The 19,192-nt window shown below is 60.1% G+C and overlaps 2 protein-coding genes across 3 annotated transcripts in view; one reads left to right on the forward strand and one right to left on the reverse strand.

Annotated features, from left to right (window-relative positions):
• The window catches only part of LONP1 (lon peptidase 1, mitochondrial), a 23,023-nt gene extending 6,750 nt beyond the window's left edge, over positions 1–16,273 (forward strand). The window contains exons 4-18 of the mRNA XM_004378425.2: positions 2,083–2,314; positions 3,744–3,805; positions 4,345–4,474; positions 4,967–5,050; positions 6,278–6,498; positions 8,527–8,665; positions 9,492–9,670; positions 12,010–12,097; positions 12,456–12,578; positions 12,653–12,769; positions 13,592–13,732; positions 13,813–13,978; positions 14,201–14,418; positions 14,500–14,664; positions 15,940–16,273. Coding sequence (XP_004378482.1) covers positions 2,083–2,314; positions 3,744–3,805; positions 4,345–4,474; positions 4,967–5,050; positions 6,278–6,498; positions 8,527–8,665; positions 9,492–9,670; positions 12,010–12,097; positions 12,456–12,578; positions 12,653–12,769; positions 13,592–13,732; positions 13,813–13,978; positions 14,201–14,418; positions 14,500–14,664; positions 15,940–16,116 — 2,242 coding nt within the window. The 3' untranslated portion in view covers positions 16,117–16,273. The remainder of the gene's footprint in view (positions 1–2,082; positions 2,315–3,743; positions 3,806–4,344; positions 4,475–4,966; positions 5,051–6,277; positions 6,499–8,526; positions 8,666–9,491; positions 9,671–12,009; positions 12,098–12,455; positions 12,579–12,652; positions 12,770–13,591; positions 13,733–13,812; positions 13,979–14,200; positions 14,419–14,499; positions 14,665–15,939) is intronic.
• A 143-nt stretch (positions 16,274–16,416) lies between these two features.
• Positions 16,417–18,163, reverse strand: RPL36 (ribosomal protein L36). 2 transcript variants are annotated; one of them, XM_004378429.2, is made up of 4 exons: positions 18,063–18,163; positions 17,791–17,885; positions 16,639–16,773; positions 16,417–16,565 (listed from the first exon to the last, which is right to left on the reverse strand). In XM_004378429.2, exons 2-4 carry the CDS (start codon positions 17,881–17,883, stop codon positions 16,476–16,478), a joined length of 318 nt encoding a protein of 105 aa, XP_004378486.1. In that variant the 5' UTR covers positions 17,884–17,885; positions 18,063–18,163; the 3' UTR covers positions 16,417–16,475. The 2 variants fall into 2 exon arrangements, with proteins under 2 accessions (XP_004378486.1, XP_023589034.1); XM_023733266.1 differs by lacking the exon at positions 18,063–18,163 and adding an exon at positions 17,995–18,013.
• Positions 18,164–19,192: the final 1,029 nt, after the last annotated feature.

Below are 19,192 nucleotides of genomic sequence, written 5' to 3' on the forward strand. Positions count from 1 at the left end.
AAGATGCAGCTCAGAGTCTGACAGCATGGGGACAGAGTAAGATGCTGCTGAAAGTCTGACAGCATGGGGACAGAGTAAGATGCAGCTGAAAGTCTCACAACAGTGGCAGCCCCTGTGCCCTGAGTGTTAACCCGTGAGCTGCTGACAGTGAGCTGTTGGTTCCTGAGGTGCGCAGCTGACTAGGTCCTCACTGAGGCCTAGCTCCTCTTCTCTGCGCGCCCGAGTCCTGCGTTAGCCAGGCTCAATGCTGGCGTCCACAGTAGGTCCAGGCCAGCCTCCTGTCTCTCCAGAGTTGTCTTAGTCATATAGTGCTACTCTAACAGAAGTACCACAAGTGGATTGTTTTAACAAAGAGAAGTTTATGTCTTCACAGTAAAGTAGGCTAAAAGTCCAAATTCAGGGTGTCAGCTCTAGGGGAAGGCTTTCTCTCTCTGTTGGCCTTCTCATCAATGTTCCCCTGCACTAGGAGCTTCTCCGCGCAGGGATCCTGGGTCCAGAGGACACGCTCTGCTCCTGGCACTGCTTTCTTGGTGGTATGAGGTCCCCTATCTCTGCTTGCTTCCCTTTTGATAAAAGGTGGTACAGGCCGCACCTCAGGGAAACTACATTGGATCAGGGATGTGACCTGGGTAAGGGTGTGTTACAATCCCGCCCTAATCCTCTTTAACATAAAATTACAATCACAAAATGGAGGCCAACCACACAATTCTGGGAATTCTGGCCCAGCCAGATTGATACACATATTTTTTGGGGGACGTAATTCAAACCATGACAGGAGTGTACTGTCCTTCTGCTGGGTGACGCAGGAGAAAACCGAGAGGCTTAACCCCCTGTGTTCTTCTAGCACCTCAAGAGGGGCCTGCCCCCGCGGAGCCCACGCCTTAGTCTCCTAGCACTGCCCTAACGGAAATACCACATGTGGGGGGCTGTAATGAACAGTCGTTTCTTGTCTCACTGTCTGGAGCCTGAAAGTCCAAATCTGAGTCTTGGCCACATCACTCCTTCTTTGTCGGCAGCCGTGGGCGTTTCTTGATGATCCCCACACGATGTCTTAGTCTCCTTTGCGTCTCTGTGTCTGTTCTGCTCTTATTTATTGTGGTGAAAATACACTCACCCAGACATACACCACTTCAGCAATTTCACATGTTCAATTCAGTGACACTGGTTACGTTCTTCAGGTTATGCCACTTTTCTCTACAACCTTTTCGAGACTCTTTCACCATCATTAACACAAACTTTGTACTCTCTAAGCTTCTCATCTGTCCTTTCGAGTTGCTATTGTCGGTTTAAAAGCCTGTCATGCTTCCTGCAGACATTATTTTCTAATTAGGCTAACCCCATTATTTGGTGCAAGATGACTTCAGGGGATAGTTTTAGTTCAAGGTTTAAATATTTCCTCAGGGTAATAGTTTTGAGGGGTTATTTTGCTCTTTTTAGAACCCAGAAGCAATTAGATTTAGAACCCACCCTCCTCGGGTATATTCTGTTCATCAACAGAAGAAAGAAAACCCTATTTCCAAACAGGATTACATCCACAGGTATAGGGGTTGTGACCCCAACATGTATGTTTTGGGGACACAGTTTGTAACACCTACTTTACATGAATTGGTCAGGGAGGGCCTCTCGGAGGAGGTGCCCTCTGATTGGCCGCTGTGTGATGGGCTGAGGCCAAGGGAGAGGGCAGAGTCCCAGAGACGGGCTGGCAGTTGGCCAAGGGTGGGGGGCCAAGGTGACGCAGGCAGTCACGGGAGGCCCTAGGGCTGCTGCTCCTAGCTGCCACCTCAGTCGTTACGCTTGAAACACATGGGTAGCAGCAGGGAGGGCTTGGCGTGGAAGACAGGCTCTGGGGGAGTCTGGCTGGAGTACAAGGACGGATGGAGGAGGGGATGCTGGCCTTGGGGCTCCGAGTCAGCAGGTCAGCCTCCACCTCCAGGCCCCGTGGTCGCCCTCCCCAGTGGCTGCAAGGGACTGGGCTCAGCCTGGACCTGACATTTCCAGCCTCACTTAGTTGTCGTAACGGGGACACCTGGGCTGGGGCCGGCACACCCCAACCCCTCCCCTCCACCTTGTTCCCACCTTCAGGATTCACATCAGCAGGCAGCTGGAGGTGGAGCCTGAGGAGCCGGAGGCAGAAAACAAGCAGAAGGCCCGGAGGAAGCCGAAGCGGGGCAAGAAGGAGGCGGAGGAGGAGCTGAGCGCCAAGAGCCAGATGGAGGTGGTGATGGAGCCCGGGCTGGGCGCCCCCCACGAGGTGCTCATGGTTGAGGTCGAGAATGTCGCCCACGAGGACTTCCAGGTCACGGAGGAAGTGAAAGTGAGTCTGTGTGGTGGTCGCGCTGGTGCTCCCGTGTTCCCGGGGGCACCAACGGCAGACATCACCAGTCGATCACGGCGCTCTTTCCCGCTGAGCTCGGGTGGCCTCGGAGGCCTTGTCAGCACAGCGCAGAACTGCAGGACATTTCTGCCATCGTGGAGAGTTTGTACTGCACAGCGCTGCCCTCGTTTTCATTCAGGGAGCTCTGCTGGTGCAATGGTTAAGCGCTCAGCAGCTAACTGAAAGGTTGGCAGTTCCAACCCACCAACATCTCCGCAGGAGAAAGGCCTGGCGATCGCCTCCCATAGAGATTTACAGCCAAGAAAACCCCGTTGGGCAGTTCTGTGCTGCCAAGTGGGGGTCCCCAGAAGTTGGAATTGACTCCACTGCCCCCAGCAACAGCAGTTTTAATTTAAATAGCTGCATGCGGCTAGTGGCTACGTGCCACACAGCACAGCTTTGAGATTTCTTAGGAGAGTCTCGAATTCCGAGAATCAGGAAGACCCTGAGAGTCGGTCTGTTCATCGTGGTTATTCCCAGTGCCCTGGACCTCCTGCTGTCTGGTTCTGTTCCTTCTACAAGAGTTATCTCAGACAAATTCAGGTCAAACTCAGTAACCACAGACCAGGCGATTACGTTTCACAGGCCGCCATGGCAGCTGACCGCTTCAGCCCACTGGTGTGGTCATTGGATGTGACGTGCTGGAGCCCGGCACTTTCTGGAAACAAACATGGGGCGGGTTTTTACACCACAGGCTCTGTCCAGTGACCCCGCCCAGAGCATTCCCAGTGTCACTGCGGCTGAGAGAGAAGCACGAAGGAGAACCGGGCCCGGCCACACCCACGGTGTCCACGGCAGAGGGGCTGAGAGCCCGGGTGGCGACGCACAGACACACCCTGGACCCTGGATCGGGTCACGCCCTGGGTGTCTCACGATGTCTGAGAAGGGGGAAGGAGGTGTGGCGGTTGTGAGGATAGTGCTTAAAAATGAAGAACCAAAAACAACAACAAAAAAATACCAAACGTGTTGCCGTCATGTCGATTCCAACTCGTAGCAACCCTGTAGGACAGAGCAGAACTGCTCCATAGGGTTTCCAAGGAGCAGCCGGGGGATTTGAACTGCTAACCTTTTGGTTGGCAGCCGAGCTCTTAACCACTGTGCCACCGGGGTTAGGAATCAAGAGCCCCCTTTTTTTCAAGTGTTCCAAGGCTAAAATGCAGACTAGTCTGAGGGGATGGGCCCTGATTGTAGTCTGTCCTTCTTGGTCCTGAGTCCCGTGGCTGGTGCATTTGGCTCCACTTTGTGGCTTCGTCTGTGAGGCCCTCCTTGGCCAGGCCAGCTGGCTGGGGAGGTGGGGAAGTGGCAGGTAGAGGGGACTCCTGGGCTGCTGACCAGGCCCCCAGTGACCCGTCTGGCTCCTTGTCTGCAGGCCCTGACTGCCGAGATCGTGAAGACCATCCGGGACATCATCGCCTTGAACCCTCTCTACAGGTCGGTTCCCTTTGCACAGCGGGGTCGGCACCAGGCCTTTGCTGAGTGTCATCCTGGCAGAAGACCTTGCCAGCGGCAGGCTTGTGAGGAGGAGGCCGCCTGCCGTGCAGGGCCTGCCCCCCAGAGCCCACCTTCCCTCAGGGTGAGGGGGACTGAGCCGACTCACCTGGCCCTGGGCCTTTTCCCTCCTTCCTGCTAACAAGGCCCTGGATTCAGCTGGAAGCCTCGGCTGTCATCTGCTCATAGGGTGGGGGGGGGCCTCATGAGGTCACTAAATGGCCGTCCGAGGGGACTTGCATTTGGGGATGGGCTTTAGCCTTGCCCTAGCGTGTGGGACAGGCCGACCCACCAGCTCTGCATGTGAGGAGGCTCGGGCAGAAGAGCTGGCTCCCAGGGGGCATACCCCAAGGCATCACCCTGAGCAGCCTGGGAGAGGAGAAGGAGCCCCCTCTGCCTGACACTCCTTCCAGCCCCAGGGCAGAGGGGGCGGGGCCCAGGCGTCCATGTGTCCTGTGATAGCACTCTTCTGTCCCTCCCAGAGAGTCGGTGCTACAGATGATGCAGGCGGGCCAGCGTGTGGTGGACAACCCCATCTACCTGAGCGACATGGGTGCCGCGCTGACCGGGGCCGAGTCCTATGAGCTGCAGGACGTCCTGGAGGAAACCAACGTGAGTGCGGCAGCGGGGGCGGGCTTCCCCAGCACCCAGTCCCCACGTGGCCCTGCAGCCAGCTGGTCCCTCTCTGCACGCTGGGCAGCCAGCACCAGCCCTGCCCGCTCTGGCAGCTCTGCCCTCAAGAAGGGTTCATGTTGGCAGAGGGGATCTGTCCACGCGCGTCCACCTTGTTCTCTTCGGCGGCTGCGTCTTCTCCCCCGAGGGGGTCCTTCCGGCTGGGTGTTGAGGTTGTGTCCCGCCTTTGGCTGTTCCCAGCAGCGTCTCTGTGGCGTCCTTACCCACGTTTGTAGCCTGGTGGCGTCTTTCTGCGGCACTGGAACCAGTGGGTCTGAGTGGCCGCTTTACTTCTGTGGGGCGTGGCCTGGCAGCTCTGCAGAGACCCTGCCCACCGACCCGCAGCTCCCGAGGGCCTGTCGTCCCCCCCTCGCCCTGGCACAAGCAGATGCCAGTCTGTGACATCCTCTCACGCCTCCTCTTTCTTGCTAGATACCCAAGCGGCTGTACAAGGCCCTGTCCCTCCTCAAGAAGGAGTTTGAGCTGAGCAAGCTGCAACAGCGCCTGGGCCGGGAGGTAAGCACGGCGGGGCAAGTGGCTGCTTCCGGACTGACCGCCAGGCTGCCCTGCATCGGCCAAACCGAGACGTGCTGTGCTGCTGGGAGGCTGCACAGCGGGCCCCAAAGTCCTCTCCGATTTGAGGGCTGCACAGAGTCAGTTGCTCTGCGCTCTGGCCTGTGGAACTCCTTGCGTTAAACAGGAAACTTCAAACTGGTCCCAGAGTATGAGCCCAGGCTGGCGAGGTCCCAGGGCCATCCTACCTCGAGGCAGACAATTTCCCTGCCTTGGTAGGCCTGGGAGCGACGCTAGAAATCAGGACCCAACCCAGGAAAGGTTGAAATGCTGTTTTCCTGACTCGGCTGTTTGGGGTCCACTGTCCCGATTCTGGGGCCCTGGTGGAGCAGTGATTAAGTGTGCGGCTACTAACCAAAAGGTCAGCAGTTCGAGTCCAACAGCCGCTCCTCGGAAACACTGTGGGGCAGTCCTGCTCTGTCCTGTAGGGTTGCCGTGAGTCGGAATTGATGGCAATGGGTTTTTTGGGTCCTGATTCTGGCCAAATCCCTGGACTGCCTGTACGAGCAAGTACTTGGCGTCACACTGAAGAGCCATTGACTCCCCGCCACGGATTCAGTGTTACTGGTTGCACTGCCTAAAACCAGTTTATGGGGACAGTGGTAGAATCTTCGTCTTCCACGTGGGAGACCCAGGTTAGATTCCGGCCATTGCACCTCACGCGCGGCCACCACCTGGCTGTCACTGGAGGCTCGCATGTTGCTAGGCTGCTAAACAGGTTTCAGTGGAGCTTCCAGACTAAGACAGGGTAGGAAGAAAGGCCTGGCGATCTGCTCCTGAAGAATTAACCAGTGAAAACCCTGTGGAGCACAGCTGTCCAGTCCACAGCTGACCATGGGGACGGCGCAGCACTGGACAGGGTTTTGTTCCACCGTGCAGGGGGTCACCACGCGTTGGGGGCCAACTCAACGGTGGCCGGCAACAATAGAATTGATTTGCGTGTTCCCAGTGGTACAAGTCCCCCGCGTTGGGAGACTCTAGGTTCAATGTGGAAGGAAGTGGAGGGTTTGTGTGCAGGGTTTTCTCTTCCTTACGCTCCTGGGAGGCAGCAGGGACCGTGACTGCGGCCGGCCCCCTCCCGGCCCGGCAGAGCCACACCTTAGGCTGGGGCCCCGCAAGGCCCCCTCTCCTGCGCACCCTGGTCTTGACAGCCACCCCTTGGCCCTGCAGGTGGAGGAGAAGATCAAGCAGACGCACCGCAAGTACCTCCTGCAGGAGCAGCTGAAAATCATCAAGAAGGAGCTGGGCCTGGAGAAGGAGGACAAGGATGCCATCGAGGAGAAGTTCCGTGAGCGCCTCAAGGAGCTGGTGGTCCCCAAGCACGTCATGGACGTGGTGGACGAGGAGCTCAGCAAGCTGGGCCTGCTGGACAACCACTCTTCTGAGTTCAAGTGAGTCCACACGTGCGTGCGCTCTGCGGGGCACAGTGTCCAGCCCTCGGGGTGACCCCCTTCTCATTCCCAGCCATGGGAAAGCCAGGTGACCAGGTGTGGGGTCTGGGACGCCATCCTTGTCAGCCAGGAGGGTGAGGGTCCCTGTGGCACGATACGGGATGGGCCGCTGTCATCCTCACTTTGCAAGTGAAAATTTCAGTGCTCAGAGAAGTTACATCAGCAGCCAGGGCTGTCTGGCTCTAAGCCAGTGCTGCTAACAAGGACTAGGAGGCCCCAGACCCTCGCTTGTCCTCCCCCCGCCCCCGTGTGCTTTGAGAGCCGTCCAGGAGGTAGCAGTGGCCTTGCCCTGTGTCATCTTCCCCAGCACAGGGCCTGGGGGCCTCCAGTTCCCCCACAACAGTTCACACGGACCAGTTCATCTGGCTCTGCCATGCTGGCCCGCTGGATGCAGCCAGGATAGGACAGCCTGGTGGCTTCTTGCGCAGCTCCCTCTGCTCTGGCCCGGTGAGCACGCCACGCCAGCAGTGCTCCTCACAGGTGGCGGCCCTGGGGCAGCTCTTTAGAAAGGAGGATCCAAGCTGGCCTCACACCTGGCTTGGATGACCTCCTGGAGACGCCGGGGGAGAATCTGCTTCCTGGCTGTTTTTAGCTTTTGCAGGCTGCCCACGTTCCTTGGCTCATGGCCCCCTTTTCCATCTTCAAAGTCAGCAGCATAGTGTCTTCCCATCTCTCTCTCTCTCTCTGATCTCTGCCTTCGTTGTCACATCTCCTCTGACTCTGATACCCGTCTCCCTCTTACAAGAACCCTTGTGATCACCTTGGGCCCAGCCAGCTCATCCGGGGTCATCCTATCTCAGGATCCTTGATTTAGTTACTTGCAAAGTTCCTCTTACCACGTAAGGTGCCACAGTCGCAGACTCCAAGGATTAGGACGCAGACGGACGTCTTTGGGGCTGCCATTCTGCCTCCGTCCCTCGGGGCTTGTGTACTTGGTCAGCGGGGACCAAGTGAAAGGCCAGCAAGATGCCTCCTACCGCCCCAGAGTGAGCAGGTCTGCACCCTTGGCTCTGCCCCAGGTCCTGACAGCCTCGGGACAAGCCCACCCAGTTACATGAGGGGCTTTTGGCCCCTCCCCAGGCACCACCCGCAGTTTCTCTCTCCCCATCTGGAGCCTAAGACCCCTTTCCAGCCACGAGCCTGGTCACGTCCCGACCTGTCACATCCCTGCCACGGCTTCTGTGGCCGCTAAAACACAGGTGCTCACTGCATTTGCAACCCGAACAAGGGAGGCAAGAGCATGTCAGGCCGGCTGACCCGGCGGGTGGGGTGAAACCTTTAAAAGGCACCTGGGGATGGACTGTGCCTGAGGCGTCTCAGGGCCACACGCTCTGTCTGGTCTGGGCCCTGCGGCCTCTCCCAGCTCTTCCTCAGCACCGCAGGGTGAGCCCCCTTGGTGACGACATGCCCCAGCACCTGTAAATGGGCCTCCTGGCCTTCCCGGACGGCCGTCCCTCCCGGACACCCAGCCCCCTCACATCCACAGGCTGCCTCATGGCCCGGGCAGCTGCTGTCCACAGGCTCACAGCTCCAGGCTTAGGATCAGGATGGGGCTACCCCGCTGACCCCCGCTGCCTGCCTTGGTTTCCCCACTTGCCTTGGGCCTGGGTTTCTCGTCTTCTCTCCCCCACCCCCTCTGGTGTGGTTCACTCATCCCCCAGCTGTAGGGGGCAGGAGGGTCCACATAGCTCGGCTCTGTGCGGATGCATGTCAGACCGAGTGGTCCCCCTCCCAGCTGAGGCTCGGGGCCTTCTCGGAGCCCGGCACGGTGCTGTGTTCTGCTGGCTGTGAGATGCCTCGGGCAGTCCATGCCCAGATGCCTTATAAAGGGGTTTCGCCCCTACTCGTTCATATTACAAACGCAGCGGGCGCAGGGAACATGCTTCCAAGTCCCCGCTCCGCCATGGCCCGCTGAGGGCTGGGCGGTGTGCCGGGCCCCGCTCATCAGCCTGTTTCATTCTGTGGCAGTGTCACCCGCAACTACCTGGACTGGCTGACGTCCATCCCGTGGGGCAAGTACAGCAATGAGAACCTGGACCTGGTGCGGGCCCAGGCGGTGCTGGAGGAGGACCACTACGGCATGGAGGACGTCAAGAAGCGCATCCTGGTGAGCCTGCCGGCACCCTCACCCCACCCACCACCAGCCTGGGGTCCTGGGGTTCGGGCTGTCCCACCTGGGTGCCACAGTCACAGGTTCTGAATATGCTTGGTCAGGGTGCCCAGGACGGGCCCAGGGGCATAGTCTCTCTCATCTTGTGGATTTACCTCAGGGAGGGGGTGCCTTGGGGCTGACCCCTGTACCTGGAGCCCAGGATTTCCCATGTGCTGTGGCAGAGCCCACAGGAACCACCTGGGGTGCAGAGGGCTTGGCAGGGGTAAGGCTGGTGCAGCCCTGATGCCCAGCAGGGGCTACAGCAGGACTGATGGGGTGCAGAACCCCAGCTGGAAGAGTGGCCTTGGGGCGGTGCAGCAATGGCAGAGGTACTGCGTGCGTGTACCTGGGCCCACCCACCCACCTGCCCGCCCGCCGGCGGGAGCTCACAGGAGCTCACGGATATGTGAGGCTTGATGATAGAAAACCGTGGGGCAGGAGCCCACAGGGCAGGGAACATGACCAGATGCATACGCTTGAGGTGGGCCTGGCGGAACCATGGAGCTGGGCGGGACATGCCCTGCCGTGGGCAGCGCCCCCAGGATAGACCTGGAGCTTTGGGTGGGGCTGCCAGTCAGCATCAGCCCCTTGGCACTTAGCCTTTGTGGGTTTTACATATCCCTGGCCACAGGCTGTGTCTCTCATGGCAGATGACCGTTGCAGCCACTCAGCGGCTCCGGGGTGAGCCTGGGCCCTTCATGGGAAAGTGGGGAGATGTGTGCAGCTCAGGGTCTTGGGAAACCACCCCCCACCTGTCCCTGAGCCTGGCCTCTGCCCACAGGAGTTCATTGCTGTCAGCCAGCTCCGCGGCTCCACACAGGGCAAAATCCTCTGCTTTTACGGCCCACCTGGCGTGGGCAAAACCAGTATCGCCCGCTCCATCGCCCGCGCACTGAACCGCGAGTACTTCCGCTTCAGCGTTGGGGGCATGACCGACGTGGCCGAGATCAAGGGGCACAGGTGGGTCTGGCCACCACAGTGGCACTTGCCCTCGTGGCTCCTTCGGCCTCCTGCCTGGTTAGTTGAACGTCCTCGGGCTCTGCACTCGTGTTTGCTCAAGGGCTGTCCGTTGCAAGTAGCCAACTGCACCAACACTGAATGAAGTAACTGGAAAATCGAGGCACAGAGCTGCCTGCAGGCCTGGCTGAGTCCAGGCGCTGCAGCAGCATTGGCAGGAACCTGCACCTCTTGGACAGGCTCATGGCAAACGACCCCTGGTGGCTCCAGCTCATGTGCCACCAGCTTAGCAACCCTGACGGGACAGCACCAACCTGGTGTCCAGAACCAGGGTGGGGCTGGCCTCCTGGAAGCCTGTGGACTAGAGTAGGGGGGAGGGGGGTCTCCAGTGAGAGCAGGGGGGAGGGGGCCTCCCAGTGAGAGCAGGGGGAGCCCCTGCACCCACCTTGTTCCTCTCCTGCCGTTGGCCCTGCCCAGGGCTGGACCTCCCCGCATAGCAGGGCCTTCATGCCTGCCTGGCCCCTGGGGCCAACGGCAGGAGGGTGCGTTGTCGCGGGCCTTCCAGCTACGCTGGTATGTGGAGGACAGTTCTTCAAAAAGCTTGGCTTCTGTGAGACAGGTATGAGGTGTGTGGTCTGTTTGCCACCTGTTGGGATCACCCTGCACTGCGTTTAAAGATGTTGTAAGTCAGTGTTTGAAAACTAGGAGCTGTTCAGCTTCTTTAAAAAAAATCAACAGTTCTAGTCTCCTGGGACCCACTGGAGCTGGGCCATGGCTGCCGTGTGGACGGGTGAGAGCTCCCGCTTGGCACAGCCTCCATCCGCGGGCTGTCTTGAGCCCGCAGAAGCTTGCCTGTCTTGCTGGTCTTCCTGCCCCGGCCTGCTGTGAGCACTAGAGGTTCTGCAAAGGGAGCCGTCAGCGGGAGACAGCAGGGCCAGGGTGGCCAGGCAGGAGGGGAGCGTGCTGAGGGCAGACGGGGGCAGAGGCTGGGAGGCCTGGCCTTGCAGAGCCGAGAGGGCAGGGGTGCCACCCCGTCCCAGGGAGAAGGATCGGGCTTGGGGCAGCAAGTGGTTTGAGGCTGGCTTCCTGTGGCGGCCCCGGAGCTGCAGGCTGAGGACCCCGCTGGGGCTGAGCTGAGACCCTGGCCAAATTTCTAAATTACCACGCGCAGGTGGTCTCTGACATTGGGTGCTCCACCAAGAGGGCTGAGGGGATGTGGGAGGGCAGGGGCCACGGGCACTCTGTGCTGACTTCATCTGGGCTCCTGACAAGGTCAAGGAAGTGACTGCTGTGATGAAAGGGATCCTGCAAATGACAGCAGTGTGGCTTCATGGTACTAAACCCTCTTATGCTCACAGGGGCCCACGAGGCCCGCCCCCTCCTGCCCTGCTCTCCGCTGGCTCCCCGTTTTATCCCCTTTGTCCCAGCCAGTCCCTGGGGACTGCGTACGTGCTGGTCCCTCCGCCTGGAGCATGCTCACCTCCCTTCTCAGAGCCTCTCACGAAGACATTCTTTAACCCCCCCATTTAAAACCACACCCCCAAGTGACGCTCAGAATCCCCCAGCCCGGCTTAGCTTTTCCTGTTTCAGGCATAAAATTCCCCTGTGCTTTTCTCGAGGAGCCCCGGTGGCACAGTGGTTAAGCACTTGGCTGCTGACTGAAGGGCTGACAGTCAAACCCGCTAGCATCTCTGCAGGAGAAGGACCTGGCGATCTGCTCCTGTAGCGATGACAGTAGTCTGGGAAACCCCATGGGGCAGTTGCGCTCTGTCCTGTAGGGTCGCTCTGAGTGGGACTCAGCTCGAAGGCGTCCGCCCAGTGTTTCGCTCCTGGTGTGTCTGCCTCCTCGTGGGCCCCCTCCCGGCCCGGGACTCAGGTTGGTCTGTTCCCTGCCGAGTCCCACGGCCTGCAGCAGAGCTGGGCACAGGGACGAGGGCTCAGGAGAACGGGCCAGCTGGGGGTGCCCGGCCCAGGGGGTGCCTCCAGGCAGTGCTGGGCCTGAGGGCCCCTGGCGAAGACGGGCGCAGGCAGGATTGCGGGGGCTCTCAGTCCCCAGCGCAGGACCCTGCCTGGGGTCGGGGGGCGTGCTGCTCCCAGCACCTGGCTGCGCCAGCCCTGTTGTCAGGTGGGGACGTGAGGCCCGGTGCCACGGCTCTGCTCCCTCTTCAGGGGCTCCGCCACCTGTTAGCCTGGGGGCAAGGATCGGTGTCTCCCAGCTTCCACGAGTTGGGGTGACACTCTGCAGGTGGCCGCTGCTGACATCCCATGGCACCGGAGCGCCTGGACGGGCTCTGGAGTCCCCAGGTGCCGAGGTGCTGACCCCGCTGTGCCCTCTCCCATAGGCGCACGTACGTGGGGGCCATGCCGGGAAAGATCATCCAGTGCCTGAAGAAGACCAAGGCAGAGAATCCGCTGATCCTCATCGATGAGGTGGGGGGCGCCGATGGGGCGGGGGGCTTCCTTCTGAGGTCAGACACTGTCCCCAGGTGGCATCCGAGTCCCTGTGGTTAGATGGTCCCCAAGTCACCATGGCTCCTTGCCGACCTGTCTCAGTGACACTGGCTGTGATGACAAGGGGAGGGTCCCCTCCTGCCCCTGGAGGACCCCGTCCACACCCACAGCCACACCTGCCAGGCCCGCTTTGCTCGCCTGGCCTTGTGGCTTGCAGCGGCCCATGTGTGGCCCTGCGCATCCTCAGGGCATCCCAGCCCCAGCCCCACAGCGCGCAGGGTCTTGTCCTGCTCAGTCTCCCGGCTGGTGCCAACACCCCCTGCCCTTGCTACCCCAGGTGGACAAGATCGGCCGGGGTTACCAGGGTGACCCCGCATCGGCACTGCTCGAGCTGCTGGACCCAGAGCAGAACGCCAACTTCCTGGATCACTACCTGGATGTGCCTGTGGACTTGTCCAAGGTACACATCCCGCCGGGTAGGGGGAGCGGGGGGCATCAGGCTGGGTGGTCCTCAGCACTTCGAGCTCCCTGCAGGTGCTGTTCATCTGCACGGCCAACATCACTGAGACCATCCCGGAGCCACTGCGGGACCGCATGGAGATGATCAATGTGTCCGGCTACGTGGCCCAGGAAAAGCTGGCCATTGCCGAGGTAGGGTGCCACCTGGACTGTCCCCAACCTGGGGGGGGCTCAGGACGGGGCACCCGGTGCTGGCTTGGGGCACAGACGCTGCATGGGGACAGCAGTGAGTGGCCCTGGGGTCCCTGCCCTCGACAGCTGGCAGGTGGTGTGACTAAAAAGTAGATCAGGCCCCAAAGTAAACATACGGGCAAGATGCTCTGCGGGCAGGGTTTACAGCCGTTTGGCTGAAGGGGCTGCTGGGGGCCCCCGCCACAGCTGGGGTGAGACTTGACCCACCCGGCTGATGGAAGGGCAGACTTGGTGCCTTGAAGGGACAAGTGGGGCCCAGTGTCAGCCGGCCAACGTCAGGGCTGTGTGCTGGCCTGGGAGGCCCCGCCGGAGCAGGACTGGGCCGGGTGTGTGCCTCCATCACCCTCAGCCACACAGTGGTGCTCGTGACCATGTGAGGTGGCTGCTACGTGGCGGTGACTCTGCTGGGCTGTGGGTGACCAGTCGGCCCACCACATGGGACCCTAGTCTGTGCGTGGGGCGTGGTGGCATGCACCACCCTGGGGATCAGGGAGGCCTTTCTGGAGGGAGCGGCATCTGGGATGCCATCTGGAGTGACTGGAGATCAGTCACGGGGGGCAGGAGGAGGATCGGGCCGAGAAGAGGAGGAGGATCAGGCTGGACAGGAGCCCCGCAAATGGAGGTCCCACCCTCTGCCAGGACCGCGCCTGGTGTCACCCCAGGAGTGGCCTTCCCTCTCCTCACTGGGTTATGGACTCTTGCCCTGCACGGTCGGTGGGGTCTCCTCAGATGCCCAGCCCTGACGCGGTTCTCCCCCGACAGCGGTACCTGGTACCCCAGGCCCGTGCCTTGTGCGGCCTGGACGAGAGCAAGGCCAGGTTGTCGTCGGACGTGCTGACGCTGCTCATCAAGCAGTACTGCCGGGAGAGCGGCGTCCGCAACCTGCAGAAGCAGGTGGAGAAGGTGAGCCGGCCGCCCTTGCCCACCCCCGCCCCTGCCACCTTTGCCGCCGCTGTGCCCACCCTCCGCATGCCCTGCCCCAGGTGCTACGGAAGTCTGCCTACAAGATCGTCAGCGGTGAGGCCGAGTCGGTGGAGGTGACGCCTGAGAACCTGCAAGATTTTGTGGGGAAGCCGGTCTTCACTGTGGAGCGCATGTACGACGTGACGCCCCCCGGCGTGGTCATGGGGCTGGCCTGGACTGCCATGGGTAAGTGGGCCTTCATGAGCAGTCCCCGACTATCCATTATCCCACGGGGACTCTGGTCACTTGAGGTTGTCAGAGAGCAACCTCCCCGACCCCCCTGTGCTGCTGGGTGGGCAGTTCCTGCAGCCTGAGGAGGTGGTGACAGCAGGCAGATGGGATGGTGATGGGAGCACTGAGGTGAGCGCGTGGGGGGCGTGAGCTCACGGGCTCCCTCCCATCTCCCAGGAGGCTCCACGTTGTTTGTTGAGACGTCCCTGAGGCGGCCACAGGACAAGGATGGCAAGGGGGACAAGGACGGGAGCCTGGAGGTGACAGGTCAGTTGGGGGAGGTGATGAAAGAAAGCGCTCGCATCGCCTACACCTTCGCCAGGGCCTTCCTGATGCAGCGGGACCCCGCCAACGACTACCTGGTCAGCTCACACATCCACCTGCACGTGCCCGAGGTGAGTGCTCGCCCGCCCCGCCCACCTGCCCGCAGCACCCCTGCCCAGCCGCCCCCCCACCCACCGGCTTCTCCCCCCCAGGGCGCCACCCCCAAGGATGGCCCGAGCGCCGGCTGCACCATCGTGACAGCTCTGCTCTCCCTGGCCATGAACCGGCCAGTGCGCCAGAACCTGGCCATGACAGGCGAGGTCTCCCTCACAGGCAAGATCCTGCCCGTCGGCGGCATCAAGGAGAAGACCATCGCAGTGAGTACTGGGGCCCTGCTCCTGGGTAGCCACCCCACTGGCATTCACTGCCTGGGGGCCCAGGCCGAGTTAGGGCCCAGGCAGCGTCCTTGCCTTAGAGCAGGCCTGGATCAAGCGCCCAGTTCGGCCGCACCAGCGTGTGGCAGATCGTAGCCGCCACGCACATCGTATCTGTCACATCTGGGCCTCAAAGAGATGAAAGTAGGGAGCCCATTTCACAGCTGGCCAAAGTGAAGCCCCCAGTGGGGAAGGCTTTGTCCAGGGCCAGGTGGCAGAGGGGCTGGATTCTCACCCAGGGCGGCCTGGCACATAGCCCATGTTCTGAGCCCACTCCTGGCTGCCTCCACAGGGGTTCTCAGCCTTTTGAAAACTCTGGCAGGTGTCCTAGAGCCTCCCCCCAGGAGTCCTCTCTGCTTATCCGTGAGCCCATGGGTGGGCAGCAGACAGTGAGCAAGACCAGGCTTGGGCGTGTCTGGTGGGTGCTCACAGGGTGAGGGCCGCCACCTGGGCTGTGGCCTGGCAGAGCTTCACTGCCTCCACCTGGCTCCTACCCCGCCCACTTCCCCTCCTGACATTCCCCATGGTGGCCTCTGATTCTGTCACAGCCATGCACACATCTCCAGCCCCTGGACCGCCACTTCTCTCCCTCCCTCCCTCCCCACTTTCCCTGTCCCCTGCTCTCCAGTCCTTCCCCAGCTAGCAGCTTAGACCGATTAGGGTGGGGTGGGGGTGGGGGACCCATGGGGGAGGGGTGGTGAACAGTGGCACCTCCCACTCCTGCACCTCCTTCCTCACTTGATAGCTGCTTACCTCAGAGGCTGAGTGGATGGAAAGGTGTAAGGTGACAAGGGCAGGGGCCCTGGGTGGGACAAGACGCGTGTGCAGGGAGGTGATGGGACAGGGCCTTGTGGGGCTGCACAGGGGACTTTGGTTTCTATTCCTCCCCACCCCCCCAGCGAGGAGCCCTGGAGGGCTGTGAGCAGTATGTCTGTAAAGTTCCACAGTGTGTCATGCTTTCAGATGTCCTCCAGACCTGTCAGGTGTCAGACATCAATGTCTAGTAGCAGGTCTCATGGTTAACCCGAGAGAGCACACCACTGTCTTCCCAGGTCCCAGAAACAGTGTGGACACCCTGGGGGTCGAGCAGTCCAGTCAAAGGCTGTGCGAGCAGAGGCCAGCTCTTTCCCTCCTGGAATAGTGGGTTCCTCTGCCCGGATAGCTCCCTCCCGATCCCTCCTGGACCTGACCAGAACCTCCATGGCCCTCCCTTCCCAGGCCAAGCGTGCTGGCGTGACGTGCGTGGTGCTGCCAGCTGAGAACAAGAAGGACTTCTATGACCTGGCCGCGTTCATCACCGAGGGCCTGGAGGTGCACTTCGTGGAGCACTACCGTGAGATCTTCCACATCGCCTTCCCCCACGAGGAGGCACAGGCCGTGGCCGCGGAGCGGTGACGGTGGCCGGAGCGGTGACGGCGGCCGCAGCAGCTCGGCAGTGGATGGGCTCAGGCCCCCAGGAACTGTGCACCGGGAGGAACAGAGGTCTCCTGGGATGGGTGGTCGAGCCACAGGAGGCTGAGCCCAGCAGCCTGGGCCCCAGGACCTTGATTATGGCTTAATCAGAGCCTGGTACATAAGAGCTATTTAATTATGATTAAACACCATTTCTGGTACCGTGTGGCTGCCTGCTTCTGTCCACTGACACACGGCCCAGGGAGGCAGCAGGCAGGCCCGAAGCTAGGTTGGAGCCCCATGTTTCTGGAAAGGCTTTATTAATTTGTAAGGGGGTACAGCAGCCAGTGGTGGGAACGCACTCAGTCCTTCTTGGCAGCCGCCTTCCTCATGGCGGCCAGGACATTGCTCAGCTCCTCTCGCTTCCTCTTGGCTCGGATGTGTGTCCCCACCTGCCGGGCATGGAGGGCCGGTCAGGTCAGCCTGGGTGCCCTGCCCTGCCCCCAACACCAGCAGCCCACCTACCCTTTTCTTGATGAACTTGAGGGCCCGCTTGTCCTTGGAGACCTTGAGCAGCTCCATCGCACGGCGCTCGTAGGGGGCGAAGCCGCACACCTCCCGGATCATGTCTCGCACGAACTTGGTGTGCTTGGTGAGGCGCTAGGGGCGAGGGACTGTCAGGGCGGGGGCTCTGAGGTCCCAGTAGGCCTCCCTGCTTTCTGGCTGAGCACCTTAATTCCCTCACCCCCCCCACCCCGTGTGCCTCAGTTTCCCCAGACGTATGACAGGATGACAGTCCCCTCCTCGGGCTGTGAGGACTGAAGGAATTAACTGAGATAAAGTGTTCGAAAGTAGCCATCGTGGCGAAACAGTTAAGCCAGCCAGAAAGTCTTGGTTTGAACCCACCTACCCAGCAGCTCCAAAAGAGAAAGACCTATCTGCTCCCATAAGGGTTATAGCCCAGAAAACCTATGGGGTAGCTCTGCTGTCACATGGGGATGCTATGAGTTGACATCAGCTCCGTGGCACCCAACAGAGCATCTGACCGTACAGGGTACAAGGAAACACAAATCCTCCAACCACCCCGAGTCCAACCCAGCCCTGTCAACCTATTTTATAGATAAATGACAAGGCTGTATAGAAGCCTAGCCAGGCCCCCCGTTCCAGCTCCCTCCTGCTCCTGGCCCTTTTGCAGAGGCTATTCTCCTGGCCTGGAGTCCCCTCCCACTGGGCACAGACACACAGGTAGTCAAGGCTACTTGAGGAACGGCGCCTGCAAACCCCACACACTGAAATTCCTCAACGTGACACACAAGGTCTCATCTTTCTCCTCCAAATTACATCAGCCTTTACCCCTGCTGTTCCAGGTGGCCAGGAATGCCCCCTCCCCGCTTTCCACTACACGAACTCCTACTCAAACGTCAAAACTCGCTGGGCTCCTACACTACGCGCCCAAAGTTGCTCCGTCTGCTCCAGCCTCGCTCATACGGGCTGGGAAGACGGAAGTTTGTGGCCCAGATGGGTGCTCACCACGCGGGCGACCAATGGGCATCTTCCCTCACTGGTCTGACAAGTCTTAACAACCCCCTTTCCTAAGCTCAACATCCCCCATAGCTCCCCACTTCCCTCTAAGAGGCCCCCAACCGCTATCACCCCTGAAACCGGGACGACACTCACCCCGCGGCGGCGGCTGTGCCTCGGCTTGCTAACGTTTTTAGTCACCTTGTGGCCCTTGTTGAGGCCCACGGCCATGGGGTAGCGCACAGCCATGGCTGGAACAGGGATGGGGAGAGGAAGTGGAGATCAGTACCGGCTTGGTCTCCGCCGCCCGGAACCCCGCGCCCCTGCTCCCTCGGGATCGCTAGCTGCACCCCGCCGTACCCCAACCCGTGCCGCAGCTCCTGGGGGCCCGATGGTGGCGGATCCCGACCGCGCCAGAACCCACTTACTTGCTATTCTTCAATGGCTGCTATGACGGAAGGAAAGGTGCCGTGCGGAAATCTGGGATATCTACTCTCTGCCAGAGGCGCGGGCCAGAGAGGCAGGAGAGGAGCGTGCTCCCCCTCGCGGCTGGAGGAGTCGCTGCGGACTTCCTGAGCAAGCGCGATTGGGCTCCCTTGTGCGTTGGCGTTCGCTGGGCTGGGTTGCGGCAGAGACCAGTAGTCGGGCCCAGTGGGCGTGGCTGCAGCTGCAATGCCTGTCTCTCTGCCTCTGGACTGCGAGTTCGAATCCCAATTCAGCCTCTTTCTGGCTGTCCTTATGTCAGCGACTTCGCCTGTCGGAACCTCAGTTTTTCCAAGTATAGCATGAGGGCAATAACAACAACTCCAAATGGCTGAATGAGATATAACGGTACCTGGCACAGAATAAAGCTTCCATAAACGGGGGTACTTGTTCCATCATATATTGGGCCAAGCTCTCGAATCGGTTTGAGGAGGCGATATGGTATAGTGCCCTCTGGTGGCATTGGATATAATTTTAGTTGCTGCACGAATGGGGAAGCCTTGGTGGTGCAGTAGTTAAGAGCTCAAGCTGCTAACCAAAAGGTCGGCAGTTCGAATCCACCAGCCGCTTCTTGGAAACCGTATGGGGCAGTTCTACTCTGTCCTATACGGTCGCTATGGGTCAGAATCGACGTTTTTGCAGGAATGGGACACTTAAAAAAGAACCTGAAAGCAAATCCTTTGCAGTCTAGTCGATTCCGACTCATAGTGACCCTATAGGACAGAGTAGGATTGCCCCATAGGGTTTCCAAGGCTGTAACTAACAGCAGGAAGAAGTACAACCAGAATGCTCCTTAGAAGCAAGGATGGTGAAACTTCTCACATACTTTGAACATGTTATCAGGAGGGACCAGTCCCTGGAGAAGGACATCATGCTTGGTAGAGGGTCAGTGAAAAAGAGGAAGACCCTCAATGAGATGGATTGACACAGTGTCTGCAACAATGGGCTCAAGCATAGCAACCATTATAAGGATGGTGCAAGACCAGGCAGTGTTTTATCCTGGTGTACATAGGATCCTTATGAATTGGAACTGACTCCACAGCACCTAACAAGTAGAGTTGGGAGTACTTGCCCA

This window comes from Trichechus manatus, unplaced genomic scaffold (genome assembly GCF_000243295.1).
Source record: "Trichechus manatus latirostris isolate Lorelei unplaced genomic scaffold, TriManLat1.0 scaffold00057, whole genome shotgun sequence".
Lineage (NCBI taxonomy): Eukaryota > Metazoa > Chordata > Mammalia > Sirenia > Trichechidae > Trichechus > Trichechus manatus.

Bases quoted from the DNA above. Each gene is read 5' to 3' on its own strand.
- RPL36 (XM_004378429.2), bottom strand. From the start codon at position 17,883: ATGGCTGTGCGCTACCCCATGGCCGTGGGCCTCAACAAGGGCCACAAG. The intron at 16,774-17,790 runs GTGAGTGTCGTC...CCTCGCCCCTAG, and splicing joins GGCACAGCCGCCGCCGCGGG to CGCCTCACCAAGCACACCAA. The intron at 16,566-16,638 runs GTAGGTGGGCTG...CATGCCCGGCAG, and splicing joins TCAAGTTCATCAAGAAAAGG to GTGGGGACACACATCCGAGC.